Genomic DNA, 20528 nt, shown 5'->3' with positions numbered 1-20528 from the left:
AGATTGTACGAGGAATGAAAGACTGAATACAAGAATAAAACTGGGAGAATGGACAAATATAAGTCAAACTTGAACTTCAGAAAGAAGTAAGTTTGGATAATTAGAAAAAAAAATCAAGATATTAAGAGATGCTACAAATTCCACAGAAGCGCAGGTTAAAGTTAGAAGAGTAAGTCGCAAAGTTTCACACAAAAGGGCAGAGTACTCTGCCACTATGTACAAAGGATTCTCTAGATATTCTGCCAATTCTTACTGCAAGATCAACGAGATGCAGCTTGCCCATGCGAACATGAATATTTCCATCAATTCCTTTTTCACTGCATTCGATGGTAATGGTAAAAATAGCATGAGAACGAGAGCTGTGCTCATTCATATTTGTGGCACCAACAGAACCTAGAAGGAAACAAAGTATCAATATTAATGCATTGGCTTTTGGTTTTAAAATGAGACGCAAAATAGGATTACTCAAAGCCAGTTCACGAAGATGGGGTTGTAATTCTCCTTCCTCTAACGGGTGAACTCCACAACAGTTTGTTATAATACTGTCTTTCATTCAGGCTTCAGTTTGAAGTTGTTCCCATATTTTGAGAAATATTAAGGACACAAGCTATTTTTTTGAATTCAACGCTAATACATGTACAAATTTAGCAATATTGTTTAGGACAGGGTTGTCCAATCTTTTTGTGTGGAGGGCAGCCACATTCCAATTTTTCTCTTACATAGTGGTCCAGTAAGAGAGTTTCGGAAAGATAAAGGCATTCAAAATTCATCTTACTATTAATCAAAACAACAACAAATGTGCATTTTTGTGAAGAAGCTTTAAATAAGAAGATTAATTCATTGACTTTCTTTCTCATCACTATGTTGGACACTGATTTAGTGAGATACCTGGCATTTTTCTGCTTGTACAAGTAGTCAATGTTTGCCCGCATACTCGTTGTAGCAATGCGGAGTATTCTGGATAGATGTCCATTTGTCAGGAGTGATCTTGATCTCTCTCTCTGTCCATCTCTTCCTCTGACAGTTGCAGAGTGAGAGCGCTCATCACAACTGCTTTGTGATTAGTCAATTAAAAAAAAACTTGCAAGTCAGTTTCATAGCTGTCCTGAAAGGTGCTGACATCAGGAACAGCGGTTTCTGAACTTCGGACAGACTCGGGGTTTTCCAGGGCCCTTTCTAAAAAAAAAAGTCGGAACCAGCTGAAAATCCCGAAATCTAGCCGAAGCTGTAAAACCCTGTTTCCGATGTCAGCACCTGTCAGCTGTGAAACTGACCTGCGAGTTTTTTTAAAAGCAGGTCTGGAAGAAGATGACAATGGGAAATTTCTTCTGTCTGAAATACATCCGCAGGCTGGATGGAAACTTTTGGCGGCCAGATACTAGCCAGCGGGCCATATGTTGGATGACCCTGATTTAGGATATCACAGTAGCTGCACAGTAGTATTCTAAGGTCAGAGCTGAAATACTCCATCTCATGCACAACAATTAACACCTTGATATTAAGGTCTTAAAAAGGAACTTTGTTTTTATTATTCATTCATGGGATGCGAGCATGCTGGCATGGCTGGCATTTATTGCCAACCCGTAATGGCCCTTGAGAAGGTGGTGGTGAGCCACCTTCTTAAACCGCTGCAGTCCATGTGGCGTAGGTACACTTACAGTGATGTGAAGGGAGAAGTTCCAAGATTTTGACCCAACAAACCATTATGGTGTAGGTAGGATTCTGCTTGTGATGATGCTATTCCTAACATCTTGGTAATTAAAAAAAAAGTAATTGGAATAATAATGACTCTATATCCTAAAGTTTCATTGACGTGTACGAAAAATGACACAGCACTATACCAGAGCCACCATTTTCAATATGGGCATGCTTATGGACTCAGGATTGTATATTCGTACTCTAATTCAAGAGAATTTAGTTTTCTAGGCCTACAGAGAAAGAAATAGTGTTGAATCTATTGTATCCATCATTATAGCTAACCTGGAGGTAGCTCAGAGGTCAGTGGGATTGGATGGCCCATTTCAAACTGAAGTAATAAAAAAAACTGCCAAAAAAATGCAATTTGGCTCCTTTAATTACAGCTTATATCTCTACTCCATTTGCAGAAGATGGCAACTAATAGAGGATGCAGAGTGACCAATGTGACTGGGGGCTTTTGGGGGAAAAAAAATTAAAATACTTGATCTGCTCACAAATGTCCAAAATACAGCTCAAGAATCCTGGGCCAAAAAGAGCATTCTTAAAAACAACCACTTGCATTTATATAGTGCATTTAACATGGTAAAACCTCCCAAAGTGCTTCACAGAAGCATTATCAAACAAAATTTGACACTGAGCCACTGAAGGAGATATTAGGGCAGGTAACCAAATGATTGGTCAAGGAGGTAAGTTTTAAGAAGTGTCTTAAAGAGGAGAGACAGGTGGGGAAGCAGAGAGGTTTAGGTAGGGAATTCCAGAACACAGCTGCCAACCATGGAACAATTAAAATCGAGGATGTGAGAGAGGCCAGAATTAGAGAAGTGCAGAGATCGTGGAGAGTTGTGGGACTGGAAGAGGTTACAGAGATACAAAGTGGTAAAGCTATGCAAAGATTTGAAAATAAGAATGTGAATTTTAAAACTGAGACATTACTGGACGGGAGCCAAAATAGGTCAGCAAGCACAAGGACAATGGTTGAACAGGACTTGGTGTGACTTAGGGTATGGAAGGCGGAGTGTTGGATGATTTCAAGTGGAGTTTGCGGTAGGGACCGAAGATAACGTGCTGAATTTTATGTTGCCGTCACCGTAAAAGATGGCGGCCCACACGCGTAGGTTTTACTCTGCAGAGCCACCACAATATTATACGCGGCGGCTCATTTACATGGCCAGGGTACATAGTGCACCCCCCTGCCAATGACATGGAGGGGGCAAGCGAATCATCCCCAGCAATGGCATCTGGTGCCACTGCACAGGCACTGACGCCATTTTTAAAGGGCTTCCAGCCCTTACATTTCATTAAATTCTTAAAGAGAAAGTTTTATAAAAACTGATTTTAAACACTACATTCTTGCTTTCAGCCACTCTCCCACCCCACCCCTATTAACAATACTCTCACTGCTTGCCCTCTCCCCCAAAAAATACTTACCTTCTGTACCTGGCCTTTCCCACACCAAAGTTCACAAACTTCTAACTTTACCCCTTCCCACCATCCCCTCTACTAATCAGAATAGTTTGACCCTGCTCCCCCCTTCCTGCACTGAGAAACTTACCCCCTCCCCTCTCCCCACAGGTGTTGCACCTCATTTCCCCAGATGGGGATCCGAAGGCGTGGCAGTGCCGGCCACCGGGATGAAGATCGCGGCGGCACTTCAGGAGGCGACAGAAACGTCATTATCTCAGATAAGTTAATAAATTTGAACATTTAAATTACGGTCCAGTCGCCATGCGGCTGGAAGGGGGACTACCACGAGGCAATATCAGAAAGGGTCCTGCCAGCATTGAGGTCTATGGTGGGTCTCATCTGGGGCAAACTTCATGCTCCCCCCGCCCACGCCACAGATCCCAACGTCGAGGTCTCTATAAAATTCAGCCCAATATTTAGTTGGAGGAACTTTCTGCTCACCCATTACTGGATCGCAGACAAGCAGCGTGTCAAATTTGAGACAGTGGACAGGTGGCGGTGAGGTAGAATGGGAGTCGTCAGCCTATGTGCGGAACCTGATGTGTTTTTGGATAACTTGGCCTGGAGGCAATGTGTAGATGAGAAATAGGACGGGGCCAAGGAAAGATCCTTGGGGCACTCCAGAGGTAACACAGGTGAGCAGGAAGAGAAGCCACTGCAGGTGACTCTCTGGTTATGACTGGATAGATAAGAATGGAACCAGGCGAGGGTAGTCCCATGCAGCTGGACAACGAAGGAGGCGTTAGAGGGTGATGGCATGGTCAACTGTGTTAAGGGCTGAAGGCAGGTCGAAAAGGGCGAGGAGGGATAAATTACCATGATCAATCACATAGGATGTCATTTGTAACTTTGATAAGGGTCATGTATTCCATATCAATTTTTTTTAAACTTACGGTTTTTATTCCCCAATGTCATAATGCGGTCCATATCATCTGCATTGTTTACCACATAACCAGAGAGATCTTTAATGTACACTCCAACATCAGGCCGTTCCTTAACCTGCCCAATGAAACACAAAAATTAAAAATAAAACACATGGAACTGGGACAGGATCCTAAATTTGCATAAACAGTATTAGAATTGAAGTAATAGGAGTAATTTCCAATTTTATTGTCTGGGCAGTAAGATGGAGAATGGATAAAAATCAAGTGGCATTGCCAGGTTACTACCTAGCACTGAAGTTGCAAATTACCCTGTTAAGTCAACTGTTCAATTAAGTAGGAAAGGAATTAACCAAAATACAAATTAAGTTATATTGTTACTATCAAAAGTTTCTGTGAAATTCTCCAATATAAGCAACTAATGAGGTCTGAAATAGCCCTTCATATCTGGCGAAAGTCATCATAGCATCCCGAGAGGCAGTAGTCTTTCTAGTGGGAAATGAACTATCCATAAAATTATAAATTTAGTGGTTTTTCCATTCTTTCTCATCAGTTGGTTGTGCAATATGGACTAAATTTCTTACCTCCAATCTCTGACTCTGATCCTTTCCAAGAAGGTCACGAACCTCCTCATTGTAAATTTCCAGATAGGATACGCGCACAAGGAACCTTAAAAAGTAAAGGGTAAGGGGAAAAAAAACATATTCATACTTTTGAAGTTAAATTCAATAATTACACTTGCACACAAAGAAAACAAGGTTTAGAGAAACGGTTACAACTCTAATTCTCTAACTTTCACATATCAAGTATGGCTCCCCACTGGGAGCATGGGATTGCTGAATTAACCCTCACAGATCGAGTTAATCAGAAATGTGGAGCTAAAGTCTTGTACATTAAACATTATTAGCATGTTTATTTTCTTAATGCTTTTATTCTTTGTTAAACTAGTCTTGCAGTAGAAGCACTACATCACGTTACCTAAGGAATCTTTGCTGTTTGTAGTATATATAAATGATTTGGAGGAATATGTAGCTGTCCTGATTAGTAAGTTTGCGGACGACACACAGGTTGGTGGAGTTGCGGATAATGATGAGGATTGTCAGAGGATACAGCAGGATATAGATCGGTTGGAGACTTGGGCGGAGAAATGGCAGATGGAATTTAATCCGGACAAATGTGAGGTAATGCATTTTGGAAGGTCTAACGCAGGTGGGAGGTATACAGTAAATGGCAGAACCCTTAGGAGTATTGACAGGCAGAGAGATCTGGGCGTACAGGTCCACAGGTCACTGAAAGTGGCAACGCAGGTGGATAAGGTAGTCAAGAAGACATACGGCATGCTTGCCTTCATCGGTCGGGGCATAGAGTATAAAAATTGGCAAGTCATGTTGCAGCTGTACAGAACCTTAGTTAGGCCACACTTAGAATATTGCGTGCAATTCTGGTCGCCACACTACCAGAAGGACGTGGAGGCTTTGGAGAGGGTACAGAGGAGGTTTACCAGGATGTTGCCTGGTCTGGAGGGCATTAGCTATGAGGAGAGGTTGGAAAAACTCGGATTGTTTTCACTGGAACGACGAAGGTGGAGGGGTGACATGATTGAGGTTTACAAAGTTATGAGCGGCATGGACAGAGTGGATAGTCAGAAGCTTTTTCCCAGGGTGGAAGAGTCAGTTACTAGGGGACATAGGTTTAAGGTGCGAGGGGCAAAGTTTAGAGGGGATGTGCGAGGCAAGTTTTTTTACACAGAGGGTGGTGAGTGCCTGGAACTTGCTGCCAGGGGAGGTGGTGGAAGCAGATACGATAGCGATGTTTAAGAGACATCTTGACAAATATATGAATAGGAAGGGAATAGAGGGATATGGGCCCCGGAAGTGCAGAAGGTGTTAGTTTAGGCAGGCATCAAGATCGGCGCAGGCTTGGAGGGCCGAATGGCCTGTTCCTGTGCTGTACTGTTCTTTGTTCTTTGAATCAATCATTCAATTACTACAATTGTAAAAGTGCAGTATTTCCTTTCCTCACAAGCTTGCTATATAAAATGCTAACTGTTGCATTGGCTGAAAACAGCTAACCAAGCTTGGAAAGGAGACTAGAAGTTGAATTAGAGAAAAAAGAAAACCTGTTTTGCCACACAAATATATCTACAGCCTGTCAGGGAGTTATCAATTATGACATTTTGAAAGACAGCCAAGGTATTCCAAAGGATCTCACATAATAAGATACAAATTTTTTTGAAGTAACAATTACCACACTGTATCGAGAAACTGCCTTTCAAATACTCTTCCTAATAACCCTTGCTTTTGATAGCACTGAAAATTTTGACAGGGGTGTCAACTGGACTTTCCCTTGATATAAACTTTTTGCAAGAACCACACTGCTGGTGGAAGTAATGTTGATATAACATTGACTAGGGCTAGCATATTGGAACCAGAAACACTAAACAAAGAAACAACGGTATGGTATTATTTAGATAAGTGGGATGATTGCATTAATTGGAAACTTAATGGTCAAAGTTATTTCCCACAAATTTAACGAAATAACTGTTGACAATGGTTTCAACATATATTTGATCAACTATTTCAAGGCCACTGAGTGCCAGTCAAAACAAATCATTTAACTTTGTAACTTGTTGCCGAGGTAATTTTTGGATTGCTGTACCTAATTTTGGGCAACATACATTAAAAAAATGTACAGCCAATAAAGATAATTAAAGAAGTTACCACTTGACAGTTGTTCCTTGCTTGTCAATAGTTGATAAATGAAAAGCAATGAACTGTTAAGGTGATTGTGATAACAACATGTCAGAATGATATTCGTCTTCCTAGTGCTTGCAATGGAACTTCTACAATAATTTAACAAAGTTACAAAGTTTGGAAAGCCAGCTGATGAACTAGCATTGGGATATACGAACATATGAATTAGGAGCAGGAGTAGGCTACTCGAGCCTGCTCCGCCATTCAACATGACTCATCTGATTGTAACTTCAACTCCACATTCCCACCTACCCCCAATAACCATTCACCCCCTTATTTATCAAGAATCTATCTACCTCTGCCTTAAAAACATTCAAAGACTCTGCTTGCACTGCCTTTTGAGTAAGAGTTCCAAAGTCTCACGACGCTCAGAGAAAAGATTTCTCCTCATCTCAGTCTTAAATGGGTGACCCCTTATTTTTAAAACAGTGACCCCTAGTTCTAGATTCTCCCACAAGAAGAAATATCCTTCCACATCCACCCTGTCAAGACCCCTCAGGATCTTATATGTTTCAAACATTTTGCCACCTACTCTTCTAAACTCCAGCGGATAAAAGCCTAGCCTGTTCAACCTTTCCTCATAAGACAACCAGCCAATTCCAGGTATTAGTCTAGTCAACCTTCTCTGAACTGCTTCCAACACATTTACATCCTTCTTTAAATAAGGTGATCTGCCAAGGATATCTGCCAGGTTCTTCAGCATCATGATGAAAAACTACTGGAATCAGAGGTACAGCTCAGGAAAAGTTTTTTTTAATATTCATTCATGGGATGTGGGCGTCGCTGGCTAGGACAGCATTTATTGGCCATCTCTAATTGCCCTTGAGAAGATGGGTGAGCTGCCTTCTTGAACCGCTGCAGTCCTTGGGGTGTAGGTACACCAACAGTGCTGTTAGGAAGGGAATTCCTGGATTTTGACTCAGTGACAGTGAAGGAACGCAATATAGTTCCAAGTCAGGATGGTGTGTGGCTAGGAGGGGAACTTGCAGCTGAGGGTGTTCTCATGCTTCCGCTGCCCTTGTCCTCCTAGGTGGTAGAGGTTGCGGGTTTGGAAGGTGCTGTCGAAGGAGTCTTGGTGCGTTGCTGCAGTGCATCTTGTAGATGGTACACACTGCTGCCACTGTGCATCGGTGGTGAAAGAAGTGAATGTTTGCGGACGGGGTCCTAATTAAATAGGCTTTGTCCTGGGTGGTGTCAAGCTTCTTGATTGTTGTTTTTTTTTTTCTCAAGGTGGCCTTTAACTTCTTGATTGTTGTTGGAGCTGCACCATCCAGGTTAGTGGAGAGTATTCTATCATACTCCTGACTTGTGCCTTGTAGATGTGGACAGGCTTTGACGAGTCACTCGCCACAGGATTCTTACTCTGACCTGCTCTTGTAGCCATGGTATTTATATGGCTACTCCAGTTCAGTTTCTGGTCAATGGTAACCCCCAGGATGTTGACAGTAGGGAATTAAGCAATTGTAATGTCATTGAATGTCAAGGGGAGATGGTTAGATTCTCTCTTGTTTGAGATAGTCATTGCCTGGCACTTGTGACGCGAATGTGACTTGCCACTTATTAGCCCAAGCCTGGATATTGTCCAGGTCTTGCTGCATTTCTACACGGACTGCTTCAGTATCCGAGGAGTCGCAAATGGTGCTGAACGTGCAATCATCAGCGAACATTCCCACTTCTGACCTTCTGACTGAAGGAAGGTCATTGATGAAGCAACTGAAGATGGTTGGGCCTAGGACAGTACCCTGACGAACTCCTGCAGGAATGCCCCAAAGCTGAGAATACTGACCTCCAACAACCACAACCATCAACCTTTGCGCTAGGTATAACTCCAATCAGCAGAGAGAGTTTTCTCCTTGATTCCCACTGACTCCAGTTTTGCTAGGGCTCCTTGATTCCATACTCAGTCAAATGCTGCCTTGATGTCAATGACATTCACTCTCACCTCACCTTGAGTTCAGCTCTTCTGTCCATGTTTGAACAAAGGCTGTAATGAGGTCAGGAGCTGAGTGGCCCTGGCGGAACCCAAACTGAGCGTCACTGAACAGGTTATTGCTTAGCAAGTGCCACTTGATAGCAGTGTCGACATCTTCCATCACTTTACTGATGATTGAGAATAGACTGATAAGGCGGTAATTTTCTGGGTTGGTTCTGTCCTGCTTTTTGTGTATAGGACATGCTTTAAGGATGAGATGTTTCAGGTACAGGCTAGGTACGTTCCAACAAGAGAAAATGGTAAGGCAACCAAAGTTAGGGCTCCTTGGACGATGAGGGAGGCAGACAATATGAACATTTAATTTTACTACAATGCTTCTATAGCCCTTAGATACATTTAAGTGTGGTACCTTACCTGGTGTCACCCTCAGACTTTGCGATGTGGCCAAATATATGAGCAAATGAATTGGGAATAATGCCCCTAAGTTCAGGCACAGCCCGTACTCCTTCCATCGTAAATGTCTTGCCAGTGCCAGTTTGTCCATAAGCAAAAACGGTACCTAAAGAAATGAAATAACAGTGTTTTGTGATTTGTATCTGAAACATAACAGAATGAAGCTGAACAGCAAAGTTAAAAATTTTACACGTGAAAAAGTTTGTGAATGGCAGTGCGAGGGATGAATATTTGGAATTCATTTTGGGGGTTTTCTCTGTTTCTTTAGCAATCCAAGATTTAGGTGGCCAATACATTAAAATAACTGGGGTTCCTTTCTCTGGAAAAGAGAAGACTGAGAAGTGACTCTCAGTCACTGCATAAGAGGTCTTTAAAATTATGAAGGGGTTTGATATGGTAGGCATAGAGAAGATGTTTCTACTTGTGGGGAGTCCAATACTAGAGGCCATAAAATATAAGACAGACAGTCACTAATAAGGAATTTGCGAAAAACTTCTTTACTCAGAATGGCGTGAATGTGGAGCTCACTACCACATGAAGTGGTTGACACAAACAACATAGGTGCACGTAAGGGGAAGCTAGAAAAGTATATTAATGATGAAGGAGCAGAAGGATACATCAACAAGGTAAGATGAAGTAACTGAGTGGGAGAAGGCTCGTGTGGAGCATAAACACCAGCATGGCTTGTTTCTGTGCTGTAAATTCTATGTAATAATAACTTTTTGTTATAGTACCTTTAAAACAGAGATGGAATCAGACACAAATATACACTGAGACAAAGGATATAGGACTAATCAAAAACTTGGTCAAAGAAGTGTGTTATAAGGTTGAACATAAAAAGACGAAAGGAGGTAGAAAGGCAGAGAGGTTTAGGGAGGGAACTTTAAATTTGAGGCATTGGGGAACTGGGAACCAAGTAGGTTAGCAAGGGCAGGGGTGAGTGGAACCTGTTTGAAGTTTTGGCTCAAGTTTACAGAGAATGGAGTCTGGGACTGGTCACTGCATAAGGACAAAATAGTGTCTTTCACTTCTGACCCTTTGGTCCTAGTCTACTCCATATACATATAGTTCATGTATCTGCAACACAGGCCTAGTTTACATTGTGGTTCTATGGGCACTCCCTCCAGTTCAGTGCTCAGTGAGTACCGTACTATCGGAATTTCTGTCTTTCAGATGAAATGTTCAACTGAGGACCCTATTTCCTCAGGTGGACACAAAGGATCCCATGGCACTATTTCAAAGAAGAGCAGGGGAGATATCCCCAGTGTCCGAACCAATATTTATCCCTCAAGCAACATCACTAAAAAAAAAAATCTGCTCATTATCACACTGCTGTTTGTGGAAACTTGCTGTGCACAAAGTGGCTGCCACATTTTCTACATTATAAGTGACTACACTTCAAAAATACTTCATTGGATGTAAAGTGCTTTGGGACATCCTGAGGTCATGAAACATGCTATAGAAATGCAAGTCTTTCTTTTACTTTACTGCTGGAATCTGGACTTAAATTCGTCCAAAGATGAATTGTCTCCACTCCTCCCCTGCTGGTTAGTGAAAGACTTCAATTTCTAGTATACTACAATCCACAGCAGAAACTGTCCTCACACTCAGTAATCCTGGCACTCATTCAACGATCTCACTTTAAAAGACCAGAACAACCAGTTGGAAAATAAAAAAAAATTCTAATACACTAATAGGCATACAGCACAAGCATTTAGGTTGACAGATTGTTATTGAAATGTTATGGGGGCTCTACATTATCCAGCTTTTGAGTGTCTGAAATAGAAAGCATATTCTATTCCCCAGTATGCAGTGAAAATGTATTCAGTATTCAGCTTCACTTTTAAATCCTAATGAAGTGGAGATTTGTACAATGTTTCCCAGTACATTTAACAAAAGCCATGGTGTCTTGAAAAGGACTTAAAATTAGGAATAAGCAAAATATATTCATAATGGATATCCTTAGAATCTGCCAGACATGAGGTTTTAGATGGCATAAACATCATTTTAACACCTGTTCTGAAATCAGTAATGCAAATACAAGGTATATCCAAGTAATCAAACTATATCTATAAGCATCAAACAGTGCTAGTATTGAAAGCTTTGGCATAGATCTACACCGCTGCAGCTATTAGAAGTCCTGCTACCAGATAAAACTAGTAGTACTGAAAACTGGTATCAAAAAGCACTATGACCTGGGTTTAGCAACACTGATATTAGATTTCTAACAGCCAGCATCATTCTTGCAAAGACAAAATTGCATAGGCAGACTGGCTGCAGAAATAATGAAAAAAGCGAGCCTTTAGTACCATGAATGCTTTAAATACCTATATTAAAGGTGGTGTATACTACAGTAAAGACAGAAATGATTATTGCTTAGGAATGTTAGAAAAGGTGGCAATTAAACCTTTTATTACTGTCGTGATCCTGTAATTTTTTTTCTAGGATGAATGCGGTGTGCCTTTAAGGCTGGAAAAGGAGCCATACTGTTTAAGAACCAGCAAGCCTCAGGAGTTAGAGAAAGTGCATTTTGGTTGCCGTTGGATACAACCATACAGAGAGGGAACAAACCAGCTTCAAAGAATGTATCCTGGTTACTCAGCAACAGCCAGAGACCAAGGACTGGATATACAATGTTGCAATTATCTTCTGAACTGGCTTTTTAGTTGAGACAGACTGTTCTAACGAGGAAACAGACAAACAGCTGTGTTAGCACCTGAAAGGAATGCTCTCAGACCATTTAAACTGAAGGAAGAGAATTTAGTCTGTTTATTTATCTCTCAAAAATTCTAAAATGTCAAGCCAAAACAGAGATCTCTGATAATTTAAACTGAAGGAAAGGAAGTTAGAGTGTGACAATCTTTTATCCCTCAAAAATTCTAAAGCCAAATTGATTAATTTAAAAAAGCATTTGCAAGTTGTTAATTGTTGAAATTCATTGCAGGAGAAGGAGCAATTATTTCGACTTCTGAATTAGACTACTGACTGTTATACTGTTGAAGAACCTTTTTTTTCCCCATCGGATGGCTGTGAGGACTTCAAGCAACCTTGGACTGTTCCACAACCGGCAAAAGCATAAATCTACAAGGACTCTAATTTTTTCTATTTTAAATGTTGTTCATATCTTAGTAATGTTTAAGAATTTAGTTTATCTAATTAAACAGTTAATTTGTTGATTTAAAGACACCTGGTTTTGTTAGCCTCATTCGGTTGGGTTAACAGATGGTACAATTTGGTTTGGTCTTTCTTTAATTTGCAAAGTTTAAAATAATATGTTAGGCGGGATCTGTGGAGGGACGGGATTGAATTAACAGTGCGTTTCTCCCACCGCAATCAAATTTGTACATTTTGATTGAGGGGCTTTGACTAGAGCAGTTGCTCATAACATTACAAATGAATCCATTACAAACTCAGGCCTGCTAAATTAGAGAAGCAAATTTTGTTAATAATTACTGATAAAAGTAGCAGAACTACTGATAAACATCTGTGAAAGCAGGTCACTAATTTGACACAAATAAAAGAGAAGTGCAATATCTCATTTTGTGAATTAAGACTGATATAATTTTATTTGGTTCAATTTTCAGATTAAAAATAACCATCATGAACAACACCTAATACCCTTCTGATTGCAGCTCTCATCAAGGTTACTCACAAAGAAAAAAATTAAAATTTAAAATAAAAAAAAACAAAAAATGTTGAAAATGCACAGTACCGAAAGGGAAGAGACAAAAATCAATTATCCAGGTCAAATCCTTCATTCCCCTTCAACCACTCTCTATTTTTGCATAGAACAGAAACAATGAATCTTAAAGACTCTGCTTCTGATCGTATTCATAAGTCTCAATTTGAAAATAAAAGACACATTTGCAGCCAAGTATATATTCAATAGATAATTAGTAATTAAAATAAATTATCCATGAAAATAAGAATACATGTAAGTAAAGCCTTATTCTTCAGAAAGTGTATTTTCCAGGCAATCAGGCCTCCTCTTATTCAATTACAGGAATTCCCTCCTCCAGCAACTTAATGTTTGTAACAGATCAGCTCTCCCACCACACTCATCATCCATCCCCCTAACTAGAAGCTATGACCCACCCCCTCACTCTGGAAACAATGAGCCAAAGGGTGCACCTAGGCTTATTTGCAACATGCTGGATCCAAGATGGCAAGTCTCCAAGGAAGAGAATGAATAAACAGATCTACGAGGTTAAGTGATAGTCGCATTATTTCGTTTGAATAACAAACTGTTGAGGAAAAGAAATATTTTATGTTGAAATAGCTCCATTTGTGAAATTATTTTTCTTGTATGCATTGCTGGATTCCCACAAACTGGATTTAGGACTCTGCATGACCTCCTAGTTTTGAAATCTATCTCTGAGCACAATGATAGGAATTTCACATGAAAATAAAATTTTTAGTAATTAAAATAACCTAAAGCAGTTATAAACCTAAGAGTTACCATTGTATCCTTCCAGAACAGAATCAACAATGGGTCTTGCAGTGAGATTGTACACATCTACTTGCTTGCTCTCTGGACTGAAGACTGTATCAAAAGTGAATGTTTTTGGTGGCTCATTGGCAGCATCTGTCTTGTAGACAGTGATTGTTCCTCGTATCTCATCCACATTCACCACTTGTCTGTGACCCATATTTCTTTCCTTTTCATTCATTGGCCGGCACCGTACTACGACTTTCACATTATCGCTGGCCTCGATGCGGTCAATCTTCTCCAATTTATTACTCTGTGGATATAGTAACAACAATGGCTGATCACCAATAAAGTAGGAATTGTTGCAACATTTCCCTTTTTGCTAAAGTCAATTTTTAAGATAAATATCTTTGAACAAAAGTTTTCTTCTCCACCCTTAAATTTTCTGAAGGCATTGAGTCATGCAGGGATACCCACAGCCCACCTGAAGTGATCATTTAACAGTGAATATTAGCAGATTATTCATCCGTCAATCGTATCACAACTGAACCCTATTCCTTCCTCAACTGACTTGATGTTTATCAGCACAGAGACTGTAATCATAAGCAAAATTGCTCTTCACTAGCCAAGGAGTATGGAAGCCAATTATAGTCCTTTGATTAAAATCGATTATTTGTGCTTTAATGCTACACTAGATTGGAATAAAATCTTTTCATATAAAATATATTGCCACTTGTAAGGCATTCTGGTCAGGCAATTGAATGGGAGGTCTAATGTCACCTCATTACAGATACTGACAATGCTGCACACTTAATTATTCTGAAATGTATAATATTCTTGCACTTTTTCTACACTGGTATCTGGACAGACCTGGCTACAGTGCTAAACATTAAAATATAAATTATTTTTAGAATTTTCCACAAATCGCTCCCCTCCCCCCACCAAACATCTGCACCACATTCAGTTGGTAAATATAAATGAAAGCTTATACCCAAAGGAACTTTGGCACAAGTCTTGCTACTGCCTGGAGACAGAAGATCAAAGGCAACCCTCAATGGAGGCACTCTGGGATTAGGTTTACACTAAACTACTGAAGCAATACTCTCACGGCCAGAGGGTAGTGCTTCATAAAGGGTGGTGCTTAGTACAGATAAATCACTAGAATTAAGGGTTACAACCCAGTACATGTTGGGTTTTCTCCAGAATTGACTTTGTAACCCAAGCAAGCAAGACTTGAACATTAAATATAAACATATTAGACAGAGGTGAAGTCGGAATCAAACTCAGATTGTAAATGAGAAAGTCTGCTTAGATCATGAAGAAATTTGCAAGTTGATTCACAACTACAGTATTTTTTTGTAAAGCTGAAGTCCAAAATTAATTAGTTTCCAAGCTATCACAAGCTCAAATCTTATTAGTAATTACTTACAAACGCTGGTATTTTCTTCATCGAACAAACACAAAATATTCATTAGAAAGCTTTTTTTCTTCAGATGTTCAGGTGCTCTATTTCTCACACACCTCTCCCATTCGAATTTGCTTCCCCTATTCTACTAAAGGCAGAGACACAAGTAATGGCTCCACACATTCCAGTATATTGCTTAAATCAGTTGTTTTTCATGTGTGACCCAGGACAGCGAACGTCAGTAGGCTATTCAACCATAAGATTAGACAGAATATGAGGAAAAAGCTTTTCACCCAGAGGGTGGTGGGAGTCTGGAATTCACTGCCCAGATGGCTGGTGGAGGCAGAAATCCTCAACTCTTTTAAAAAGGTACCTGGGCATGCACTTGAAGTGCTGTAACCTGCAGGGCTATGAACCAGGTGCAGGAAAGTGGGATTATATTGAGCGGCTGGCCTGCTTCTGTGCTGTAACTTTTCTATGGCTCTATGTCCAAAGCGATGTTCATTCATGTATTATCACTTTTCACGAGCAGTTAACAGCTAAAAGAGAAGAGCAGGAACCTTAAATTTACTTCCCCTCTCCCCCTCCCCCCCGCAAACAAACTCTGGCGCAAGCCCCTTAGCTAAGAAACTCTACATCCAGCTGCCCACCTGTGATTGGCTAACTCAGTACAAACCAAGCGTCAAAGCTGGGCCTTCTTAGTCTACAAGGTTCTGCATCAAACCAGGCAATGCATTTTATCTACTGAACTATCAGGGTAAAAGATGGTTAAATTTAAATAGTTTGCATGCTGGAGCTCCAACATACTCTGCCACCAAAAGAGGAAGTTAATTAGATTTAACTATGAATAATTTACTAATATTTAGCATACTAGATTTATGCATGGACAAGGTGAGCTGGGTGACAGATAACGGAAGATTGTAAATAGGGAATTTTCACAATGGATAATAATAAATGCCATATCATTAGGAACAGATTTTGAACAGCTTCACAAATGAGTCTAAAAGTGAAAGATATAACCATTTCTGCAGATGACAATGAATTATTTGGAAAACCAAAATCTTAACTACAGCAGCAAATATTTAGAAGGGGTTGAGTGAGCTTCACAGTGTAAATGAATGGTTAAAGCAAATAAATGTAATGTTATGTTTAATTATGCTGGCCTGAAGTGTTAGTTTAGCCCAGGAAGTAGCAATTTTGCGGAGTCAGATGATTGTGGGTTCAAGCCCCACTCCAGAGACTTGAGTGCATAACCTAGTTTACTGCAACACCCTAGGACTGCTGCATTGTCAGAGATGCCATCTTTTGGATGAGAACCTAAACTGAGGCCCAATTTACCTGTTTAGATGGATGTAAAAGATTCTATGGTATAAGTCAAAGAAGAGCAGACAGATCTCCTGCTTTAAATTTATTCTTCAATCAACGCCTCAAAAAAAACCACAATCTAGATATTTATCTCATTACTGTTTATGCAACCTTGCTGGGGACAAAGTGGCTACTACATGATTGTCGTGTCAGCTGTGACTCAGTTGGTAGCACTCTCCTCTGAGTCAGAAGGTTGTGGGTTCAAGTTACACTCCAGAACTTGAGCATAAAAATCAAGGCCAAGACTCCAGTGCAGTGGTGAGGGAGTGCTGCGTTGCCATCTTTCAGATCAAATGTTAAACTGAGGTTCCGCCTGCCCTTTCAGATGAATACAAAAGATCCCACAGCACAATTTCGAAGAGAAGCAGGGGAGTTTTCGTCTGCATCCTGGCCAATACATACGAATTAGGAGCATAAGTAGGACATTCGGCCCCTCGAGCCTGCTCCACCATTCAATAAGATCATGACTGATCTGTTTGTGTTTCGAATTCCACACTCCCATCTAGCCCCGATAACCTTTGATTCTTTTGCCCAACAAGAATCTATCTACCTCTGCCTTAAAAATATTCAATGACCCCGCCTCCACCATCTTCTGAGGCAGAGAGTTCCAAAGTCGCCCAACCCTCAGAGAAAAAATTTCTCCTCATATCTGTCCTAAAAGGGCAACCCCTAATTTTAAAACAGTGCCCCCTAGTTCCGGACTCACCCACAAGAGGAAACATCCTTTCCACATCCACCTTGTCAAGATCGTTGAGGATCTTATAAACTTCAATCAAGTCTCCCCTCACTCTTCTAAACTCCAGTGAAAACAAGCCCAGTATGTACAACCTTTCCTCATAAGACAACCTGCTCATTCCAGGTATCAATCTAGTAAACCTCCTCTGAACTGCCTCCAATGCATTTACATCCTTCCTTAAATAAGGAGACCAGAACTGCATACTGTATTTGAGATGTGGTCTCACCAATGCCCTGTATAACTGAAGCACTACGTCCTTACTTTTATTTTCAATTACTCTCGTAATAAAGGATAGCATTCCATTAGCCTTCTTCATTACTTGCTACACCTGCATACTAACTTTTTGTGACTCATGCACTACAACACCTAGATCCCTCGATACCTCAGGATTCTGCAGTCATTCTCTGTTTAAGTAATACTTTGCTTATTTATTCTTCCTGCCAAAGTGAACAACTTCACATTTTTCCACATTATACTCCATCTGCCAGATTTCTGCCCACTCACTCAACCTATCCATATCGGTCTGCAACCTCATGTCCTCTTCACAACATATCTTCCAACCTGTCATTGTGTCATCTGCAAATTTAGCTACCATGCCATCACTCCCCTCACCTAAGTCACTGATATAAATTGTAAAAGGTTGAGGCCCCAGCAGCGACCCCTGCGGGACTCCACTCGTCACATCCTGCCAATCAGAAAAAGACCCATTTATGTATACTCTGTTTTCTGCCAGCCAGCCAATCTTCTATCCATGCGAATGTTACTCCCTAGACCATGAGCACCTACTTTGCGCAATCACCTTTTATGTGGCACCTTGTCAAATGCCTTCTGGAATTCCAATATATCCCTCAATCATAGAATGGTGACAGCACACAAGGAGGCCATTTGGCCCATCGTACCAGGTCAGCTCTCTTCAACAGCAACTCAGCTAATCCCACTCCCCTGCCTTTTGTCCACAGTCCTGCAAATTTTCTTCCTTCAGATAATTATCCAACAATTTTTCGAAAGCCACAATTGAATCTACCTCAACCACAGTCTCAGGCAGTGCATCACAGATCCTAACCATTCACTGCGCAAAAAAATGTTTTATGTCGCATTTGATTCTTTTGCATTCACCTATCAAATTCACAAAAACACATTATCTGGTCACTATCACATTGCTGCTTATGGGAGTTTGCTGTGCGCAAATTAGCTGCCAGAGTTCCTGAATTACAGCAGTCAGTCACTACACTTCAAAAATACTATGGAATGCTCTACCCCAGAGGATTGTGGATGCTCCATCATTGAATACAATTAAGGCTGGGATAGATAGATTTTTGGTTTCGCAGGGAATCAAGGGATATGGGGAGCGGGCAGGAAAGTGGAACGGCAGCCGAAAATCAGCCAGGATCATGTTGAATAGCAGAGCAAGCTTGATGGGCCATATGGTCTACTTCTGCTCCTATTTCCTGTGGTGTACTTCATTGGCTGTAAAGTGCCTGGGATGGCCTGTGCTCATGAAAGGCACAATGTAAATGCAAGTTATTTCTTCTGCGTACAAAACAAAACAAAACAAGGACTATGCTTCCAAAGCAATTCACTGGTCATGAAGCACTTTGGGGCATCCGGTGGATTTGAAAGATTTAGATTAGATTAGATTAGAGATACAGCACTGAAACAGGCCCTTCGGCCCACCGAGTCTGTGCCGAACATCAACCACCCATTAAAACTAATCCTACACTAATCCCATATTTCTACCAAACATCCCCACCTGTCCCTATATTTCCCTACCACCTACTTATACTAGTGACAATTTATAATGGCCAATTTACCTATCAACCTGCAAGTCTTTTTGGCTTGTGGGAGGAAACCGGAGCACCCGGAGAAAACCCACGCAGACACAGGGAAAACTTGCAAACTCCACACAGGCAGATGCTTTATAAATGCAAGTGAAGGCGGCAGCACAGGTAGATAAGGTGGTTAGGAAGGCAGATGGGATACTTGCCTTTATTAGCCAAGGCATAGAATACAAGAGCAGGGAGGTTATGATGGAGCTATATAAAACGCTGGTTAGGCCACAGCTGGAGTACTGTGTACAGTTCTGGTCACCACACTATTGGAAGGATGTGATTGCAGAGGGTGAGAGGAAATTCACCAGGATGTTGACTGGGCTGGAGCATTTCAGTGATGAAGAGAGACTGGATAGGCTGGGGTTGTTTTCCTTGCAGCAGAAAGGCTGAGGGGGACCTAATTGAGGTATATAAAATTATGAGGAGCATTGATAGGATAGATAGGAAGAAACCTTTTCCCTTAACGGAGAGGTCAATAATTAGGGGGCATAGATTTAAGGTAAGGGGCAGAAGGTTTAGAGGGGAGTTGAGGAAAAATATTTTCACCCAGAGGGTGGTTGGAAGCTGGAACACACTGCCTGAAGGGGTGGTAGAGGCAGGAACACTCACGACATTTAAGAAGTATTTAGATGAGCACTTGAAACGCCATAACGTACAAGGCTACGGGCCAAGTGCGGGGAAGTGGGATTAGTTTTGGACGGGTGCTTGATGATCAGCGCAGGCGTTAGGCTGAAGGGCCTGTTTCTGTGCTGTAAAACGCTATGACTCTATGAGCCTATGACTCCAAGTGCTCCAGAATTTGCCATGCCACTAGCCAAGCTGTTCCAGTACAGCTGTAACACTGGCATCTACCCGGCAATGTGGAAAATTGCCCAGGTATGTCCTGTACACAAAAAGCAGGACAAATCCAACCCAGCCAATTAAGGTCCTATCAATCTACTCTCGATCATCAGTAAAGTGATGAAATGGAGGAAGATGTCGTCGACAGTGCTGTCAAACAGCACTTGCTTCGCAATAACCTGCTCCGTGACGCTCAGTTTGGGTTCCGCCAGGGCCATTCAGTTCCTGACCTCATTACAGCCTTGATTCAAACTTGGACAAACGAGCTGAACTCACGAGGTGAGGTGAGAGTGACTGCCCTTGACATCAAGGCAACATCTGACAGAGTATGACATCAAGGAGCCCTAGCAAAACTGGAGTCAATAGGAATCAGAGGGAAAACTCTCCATTAGTTGGAGTCATACCTAATGCAAAGAAAGATGGTTGAGGTTGTTGGAGGTCAATCATCTCAGCTTCAGGACATCACTGCAGAAGTTCCTCAGGGTCGTGTCCTAGGCCCAACCATCTTCAGCTGCATCAATGACCTTCCTTCAATCATAAGGTCAAAAATGGGGATGTTCGCTGATGATTGCACAATGCTCAGCACCATCCGCAGCTCCTCAGATACTGAAGCAATCTGTGTAGAAATGAGGCAAGACCTGGACAATATCCAGGCTTGGGCTGATAATTGGCAAGTAACATTCGCGCCACACAAGTGCCATGCAATGACTATGTCAAACAAGAGAGAATCTAACCATCTCCC

The 20528-nt window shown here is 41.2% G+C and overlaps 1 protein-coding gene across 3 annotated transcripts in view; it reads right to left on the bottom strand.

Moving 5' to 3' along the window:
* kif3a (kinesin family member 3A) overlaps window positions 1-20528 on the bottom strand; it is a 97310-nt gene that overhangs the window by 64375 nt on the left and 12407 nt on the right. For all 3 annotated transcript variants that reach the window (XM_068043935.1, XM_068043933.1, XM_068043934.1), the window contains exons 2-6: window positions 13642-13924; window positions 9144-9288; window positions 4628-4712; window positions 4056-4161; window positions 254-393 (exon numbers count right to left, since the gene is read on the bottom strand). In XM_068043935.1, the coding sequence (XP_067900036.1) occupies window positions 254-393; window positions 4056-4161; window positions 4628-4712; window positions 9144-9288; window positions 13642-13924 (759 nt within the window). The remainder of the gene's footprint in view (window positions 1-253; window positions 394-4055; window positions 4162-4627; window positions 4713-9143; window positions 9289-13641; window positions 13925-20528) is intronic.

This window comes from Heterodontus francisci, chromosome 12, assembly GCF_036365525.1.
Source record: "Heterodontus francisci isolate sHetFra1 chromosome 12, sHetFra1.hap1, whole genome shotgun sequence".
NCBI classification, from domain to species: domain Eukaryota; kingdom Metazoa; phylum Chordata; class Chondrichthyes; order Heterodontiformes; family Heterodontidae; genus Heterodontus; species Heterodontus francisci.
Note: the sequence above shows the minus strand (reverse complement) of the source record. Positions and strands in the feature narration are given on the sequence as shown.